This window comes from Orycteropus afer, unplaced genomic scaffold (genome assembly GCF_000298275.1).
Source record: "Orycteropus afer afer isolate SDZICR_OR568_19922 unplaced genomic scaffold, OryAfe1.0 scaffold00010, whole genome shotgun sequence".
In the NCBI taxonomy this organism is placed as follows: domain Eukaryota; kingdom Metazoa; phylum Chordata; class Mammalia; order Tubulidentata; family Orycteropodidae; genus Orycteropus; species Orycteropus afer.
Genome location: NW_006921597.1, coordinates 3,531,177 through 3,537,652, shown reverse-complemented (window position 1 = coordinate 3,537,652; position 6,476 = coordinate 3,531,177). Strand labels below are relative to the sequence as shown.

At 44.1% G+C, this 6,476-nt stretch overlaps 1 protein-coding gene across 1 annotated transcript in view; it reads left to right on the top strand.

Annotated features, from left to right (window-relative positions):
• PHGDH (phosphoglycerate dehydrogenase) overlaps nucleotides 1–6,476 on the top strand; it is a 48,777-nt gene that overhangs the window by 17,946 nt on the left and 24,355 nt on the right. Inside the window, exons 3-5 of the mRNA XM_007948497.2 lie at nucleotides 1,729–1,794; nucleotides 5,671–5,725; nucleotides 5,826–5,924. Of these exons, the coding sequence (XP_007946688.1) occupies nucleotides 1,729–1,794; nucleotides 5,671–5,725; nucleotides 5,826–5,924 (220 nt within the window). The remainder of the gene's footprint in view (nucleotides 1–1,728; nucleotides 1,795–5,670; nucleotides 5,726–5,825; nucleotides 5,925–6,476) is intronic.

The window sequence follows — 6,476 nt, the reverse complement described above, 5'->3', positions numbered from 1 at the left end:
TGGAAATATTCAGGCTGTTGGTCTCGTCAGAGTAGCTGACAGTCCGCAGCTCCGACCGTCTCTGTACTCACTGTTTTCATTCAGGTTTTTCCACTAGTTGGTGCCTAATCCACTTCTGTATAGTTCCTTTCAAAGCTCAGGGCTCCAGGATTATCTTCTGTATCCCTGTCCATTGGTTTATCTTTTCTTTGTTGAAGAGGGTCTGTGTTGCTTGTCTGCCTCTTCCTCCATCTTACCAGAAGTCTCCAGAGTCTACATTCTTTCTCTTCCTCACTTCCTTGTGCCCTTCTGGAGCCCAGCTGCCACCTGTGTTTTTCACCTTTGCTGGTGCCAAGAGGAAAAGGGTGCTCTTCAGGATTGTTTTGTAGAAATCCAGAGGCAAAAGTCTTGTCAGCATGCCAGCGCAGAGCCCCTCTTGTTTCTGGAGTCTCTTCTTGTACCTTGATGGTGGACAGGGCCATAGCCAGTCCACAGCCCTGTCCATGAGCCTGTTCTCTCCCCTAGGAGATCTCACTGTCCTCCAGGCCTTTCCCCTCCTTTCCCTCCACATGCCACTGTAAGTAAGGTAAGGGTTAACTGACCAGTCACTTTCCTGAGGTCAATAACTGACAGGAGAAATGTTAAACAATAACCATTCTTACCCTGGACACAGCCAGCCCCAGACCCTGCATCTCTACATACTTTCTGTATAGCTTGATGGCTGGGGGAGAGCAGGAAGTTAGGTGTGCTCATGGGAAAACAGACTTTGAGAATTCTTTTGTCTCCTGGGGATCTCTTGACTTTTTATCTTTATAACCTCATTTCCAGAGATTAAAAGACCTAGTCGGGGAAGAGGGAGGGTGAATATGTGTGTTAAATTCTTGAAAAGACAGGACTTTGGGAAAAGAAACTGCTTTGTGGGTTGCCACCTCTATTTCCCTTTCTACAAAATGGGCAGTCAGCATTGGCCTAGGATTAGGTGTGAGGAAGCTAGTAAATAACACTTCTCAGTTCAGAGCTTATTGAGAGAGTGGAGACATCAAACATGTGGAGATCAAAAAAGCAGCTTTATTACTAATAAAATCCAGGTTGAGTTACTTGATGTAGTAATGGTATAGTAATGAATGAATCAGATTGCCTACAGAATCAGATAGAATTATCCAACCATCAAAAGGAGCCTTGGTGGTGCAATGGTTAAGCACTTGGATGCTAACCAAATCTGCTTGGCTGGTTTGAACCCACCCAGAGGCTCCATGAGAGAAAAACCTGGAGATCTGCTCCTGTAAAGATTACAGTCCACAAAACCCTGTGGAGCAGTTCTACTCTGTCACATGGGATCACTGAGTCGGATCAACCAGATGGTACCTAATAACAAGAACAAGGGACCTGTGCTTTCTACAGGTAGATAGATTCTGAAACAAGAGCACAGAGAAAAGGGCCGAGCCACACATGGATCTCCCAGTCTTATGGGAAAAGAAAATGTATTTGGGTACAGAGAGGCCAGATATGTGTTTCTACTGATGACCCTTCACATGGACATGTCAAGCCAGGGCACAGAAGGTTTCCTTTCAGCCTTGGCAGGATTATGTCAGAGAATCTCGGGGTGGCATGGGTTGGAATTTTGTACTAAGTATCAGTAAGCTCATGGAGCAAGAGAGGGTACATAGCACGTATTTGCTTTCTCTTGGGACAGGAGTGGGAGTTCTGGGTCTGGGTGCACTGATGGCCCCTCTTGTCTTTGGTCTTTAGCACCCCCAATGGGAACAGCCTCAGTGCTGCGGAGCTCACCTGTGGGTTGATCATGTGCCTGGCCAGGTAAGTCCCTGACTTCTCAGCAAAGCCAGTCTCTCGAGTGTTGGATGACTGGCCAAGCAAGTAGACCCAGAGATATGTAGAAATATTTTAGCTTGGCGATGCTCAGCTGCTGGGGACCTTTGAGTCTGTTAGTCCTCCTGCTAAACATTCATTACACTGGTTCCCTCAACATACAAAGGTCATTGGTTTCTCAGGTTCCCAGTGATTGCACATGGGCAGAGGAGGAAGAGATGCAGGTCTGCTACTCATTACCTAGGGCCAGGCTCATTGAGCAAATAATTGTTTCAGTGACATGATCTGAACCTTCCTGTTTCTCCTTACTCATCTTCTCTCTGCACACCCTTCCTACCCACCAGCCATAGCAGTAGGTCTCTCTCTGGGCATGTTGTGCGTTCTCTAGCCTCTAAGCCTGGCGAATATCATTTGCGCTGCCTGAAGCATCTTTTCTTGTTGTCTTTGTCTAGGCAACCTGAGCTTGTTCTTCAAGATTAAGCCTTGAGTTTTATTTCATTGAGGAAGACATATCCCTCAGTGACTCTCATGGCCCTCATAATTCTGTCACCGTTCTTATGAAACTGAATTGTAATTCAATGGAACAAAAAGCTGTCTGGGGCTCCCTGTGCCTGCCTGTGGATTGATACCACAAAGGAATGCAAGTGATCAAGTCTCTTGCTGTTGCAGCAGGAGTTCTAGGGTGTGAAGGGCTTACTGACCTTAAGATCATGTGGGTCAGTTGAATGGAGGGAGCAGCCTAGGAGCCAAATGAATATAGCACATAGTGTGCATGAGTCCAATTTGGCAAAAAGGAATCATATTAAGCACTGCTATTGAACAGACAATTCAGGCATTTCTGTGGTCGATGGAAGGTGAAGGAAGCCCACTGGGCAAAGTAGGAAGATACCTTCTAAGATCCTTGGATCCTTAAATCAGAGGAATCTAGGCAGCCAGGAATCCTCACTGCTCTATTCATTCCTGAAACCTCCTGAGGTCAAGAGCAATGTTAAACAACAACCCATTATTACCCTAGACACAGCCAGTCTCTCATAACTTAACGTGTTAATTTAATCAGACTACTTTCCTAGCTGAGAAGCAATAGGAGGAAACAGATGCCTTAGACTGTAAGGTTTAGAGCATTGGGCAATGGGATTAGAGAGCAGGTCAGAATGGTCCTCACCATGGGGAAACTTTGAACAGATAGCATGAGTCTCTGATGCTCTAAGATTCTAGGAGGCGGGAGAAAACAGTGACACATAAAGAAAGAAAATGCAACAACAATTAAAAAGAGTAGCTGCTGCAGCTGCTTATGTACAAACTGCTCCTGGGATTTTGTTCTTGGTTTGGAGGTTTTATGTTAATGGGGGGAAAAAGAAAAAGAAGGGTGAGAATGGTTGTGCAACTTGAAGAAAGTAATCATTGTCACCTGATTGTTCATGTAGCAATTGCTGAATTGGTGTATTGGAAGATACTGCTTAGTAAAGTGAAAATATGGGAACAATATTTTTCAGTATCTATTTTTATGTATGCACATACCCACACACCCACTCTGAATTTGTTGACCAGCAAGAAAGTCTGCATTTAAATACCTAGGAGGCTAGATGGGGGTAGATATTTACTTTTTAAATATTGGTGTCTCCTTTCTTCTTTATTTTCAGAGAAGCCTCCATGATGACTTATGTCCCACATGACTTATCCTACCCTTTGACCTCTAACTTTGCCCTGACTGCCACTTCCTTTGTTCCCTCCTGAAAACTGTGACCTTCATTGTTAACCAAAAGGAAGGGATAAGGCGGTATGTGGTGATGAGGCAAGAGAGAGGTGTGGATGTTAGACAGGATGGGACAAGCAGTCAGGGCAGAATGGCACTATTCTGGACTTTGTTACCTGCCCTCCCCAAACTAACCTGCGAGCCTTAGGGTTTAAGAAACTAAAGGAAGAATAAGGAACCAGGTCTCTCCTTTGTACAGTAGAAGATGAAGTAATATGATCTGGGTGGGAAACTGGAAAAAAAACAAACTCATTGCCGTCAAGTTGGATCCGACTCATAGTGACCCCTCTGTGGGTTTCCAAGGCGGTATGTCTGTGGAAGTAGATTGCCCAGTCTTCCTTCTGAGGAGTGGCTGGTGAGTTTGAAAAACCAGCCTTCTGGTTAGCAGTCAAATGCTTAGGCACCACATCACTGGAAAGGAAGATGAAAATAATTCCGTACATTGCTAGAGAACTTGATGTTGTTCTAGGGTAAAATTAGCACAAAGTTATAGTAGTGAAGAAAGATTTTATTTGGCATATGCAGCAAAGAGAAAACAAAGATAAGTAACTGACGGACATATGAGAACAATGCCTGCCTGAGCTTAAAGAACATTACAAAGTCAGCACATATATAACGTTAACAATTTAATGAAAGTGTTACCTTTTCATAGATTTGTTGTTACTGTTATGTGCCATCGAGTCAGACCGACTCATAGCGACCCCTCCTTGGGTTTCCGAGGCAGTATCACTACAGAAGTAGATTGCCCCATCTTTCTTCTGAGGAGTGGCTGGTGGGTTTGAACTGCCAGCCTTCTGGTTAGCAGTCAAGTGCCTTAGGCACTATGCTACCAGAGCTCCCTTTCATAGATTTAGTAAAAACTATTGAATCACTGTGATTTTCAAATAATCTTTGGTCATGTTGTCAGAAGGGACCAGTCCCTGGAGAAAAAATATCATGCCTGATAAAGTAGAGGGTCAGCAAAAAATGGGAAGACCATCAATGAAATGGATTGACACAGTTGCTGCAATGAGCTCAAGCATAGCAAAGATTGTGAGGTTGGCACAGCACCTGGTAGTGTTTCTTTCTGTTGTACATAGGGTCACTATCCGTCAATAGTAACACAAGTTTTCAGTAATGACAATTAGGAGGGTCTTCATTGGTCCAGAGGAGCTGTGGTTGCCAAGTGGTTAGGACATTCAGCTGCTAACCAAAAGGTTCATGGTTTGAATCCACAAGCTGCTATACAGGAGAATGATGAGGCAATCTGCTTCTATAAAGATTTACAGCCTTGGAAACCCTAAGATGCTTTTTTTTTTTAATTGGTCCAACAAATCTTACTGTTTACCAAATACCACCAAAGGAAGAAGAAAAGAGTGGCAATTGCTCTTTGCCTCAATGTCTTGTTTGTTTTAAGAAGTAATGCCCAAGTAAGTTTCCTAGTTCTTTGTGTAAGCATCTTTCTCAATACTGGTTAATCGACCTTTCCTGAAGGCAAGCTGTCTCTCCCTGGTCTTACCTGATTTATATTCTACTTTCAACCATATTCTTCCTGAGGGCAAACTGCCTCTCTTTGTACTTTCCTGGGGTTGTGGAAGCTTGGCCACATTGGTGGTTTAATGGCCAGAAGGGTTGGAGAAGTAACATAAAGAACTCAAAATGCCACCTGCACTTATGTCAAGGTTCAAAATGAGGTTAGAGTTCTAATTGTAGGCCACAGTCTTTCAGAAACCAAATACTTTTAGATTTTGGGCTTTAATGCAATGGCATTATAGCCCCGTAACAGCCCATTCAGTTATCCTTACAGACTCTGAAATCTATTGCTTAGAGCAGAAAATTGACCCAGAGTCACTCTGATTGATATCTCAGTGGCTGAGATGGAACTCTAATCTCCTCTAAGACTCCTTGCTGAAGACAGAAATCTCAGGGCTTCTAAGTCAGATCTTGCCAGTGGATTCCCTCCTCCATTTCCTTGACCCCTCTTGGTGTTTCCAAACCTGAGCCCCCAGGCCCAGAGGGGGTGCCTCAGGGGATGAGTGTCAGATAGTGGGTGTGCAGACTCTTGAGCTTCTTCCTTTCTTGGCTCTGGGGGGTTCTTGGGAGGGCCCTCTGAACCTTTGTCTTTCTTGCAGGCAGATTCCCCAGGCGACAGCTTCAATGAAAAATGGCAAGTGGGACCGGAAGAAGGTGAGCAGCTGGCCTTGCCACACCCCACCTGGGCCTGCTGCCTGAAGTTCGCTCTTGGTGCTGACCTGGGCTTCTTTGCCTTTTGCCTGTTTGATTGCAGTTCATGGGGACAGAGCTGAATGGAAAGACCCTGGGAATTTTTGGCCTGGGTAGAATTGGGAGAGAAGTAGCCACACGGATGCAGTCCTTTGGGATGAAGGTAAGGAGAGGCTGGGCCCCTTTGACTGGGGCAGTCTGGCTTGGGAGAAGCTAAAGGCTTTGTCCTAGGTGAGCCTGTGACCTTCCTTCGGAGCCCCTGACTGACCAAAGCCAGGGAAGAGGCAAACATGCTCTACGTGCCTACAGAAACTAGAATATTGTTGAGTGTGTGTTAAGACAAACGCATGTCTTGAAGTAAATGGATTTACTTTATTTTTTAAACTTATGCATGGTATTCTGTTGTATGGATAAATTGCTTTTAACTTGGCCATTCTCCCCTTTATAGATGTTTAAATTTTTTATACATGTAATTTACTTTATTTTTGTTGTTGCTGTTGAGAACAAAACAGAAACCACTATTGTTGTTGATGGACACAGCAGAACATATACCAATTCAACAATTTCTACATATTGATGGGTTTTGTTTTCTTATCCAATCGAAGTTCTGTAACTACACAGTCTTTTCCCTCTTTTTGTTTGGAGTTGTTCTCACTTGCCAATTGATGTCTCTGGTTCCCTGTTTACAATCTTGTAAGCTCATTTTACTTTGGAT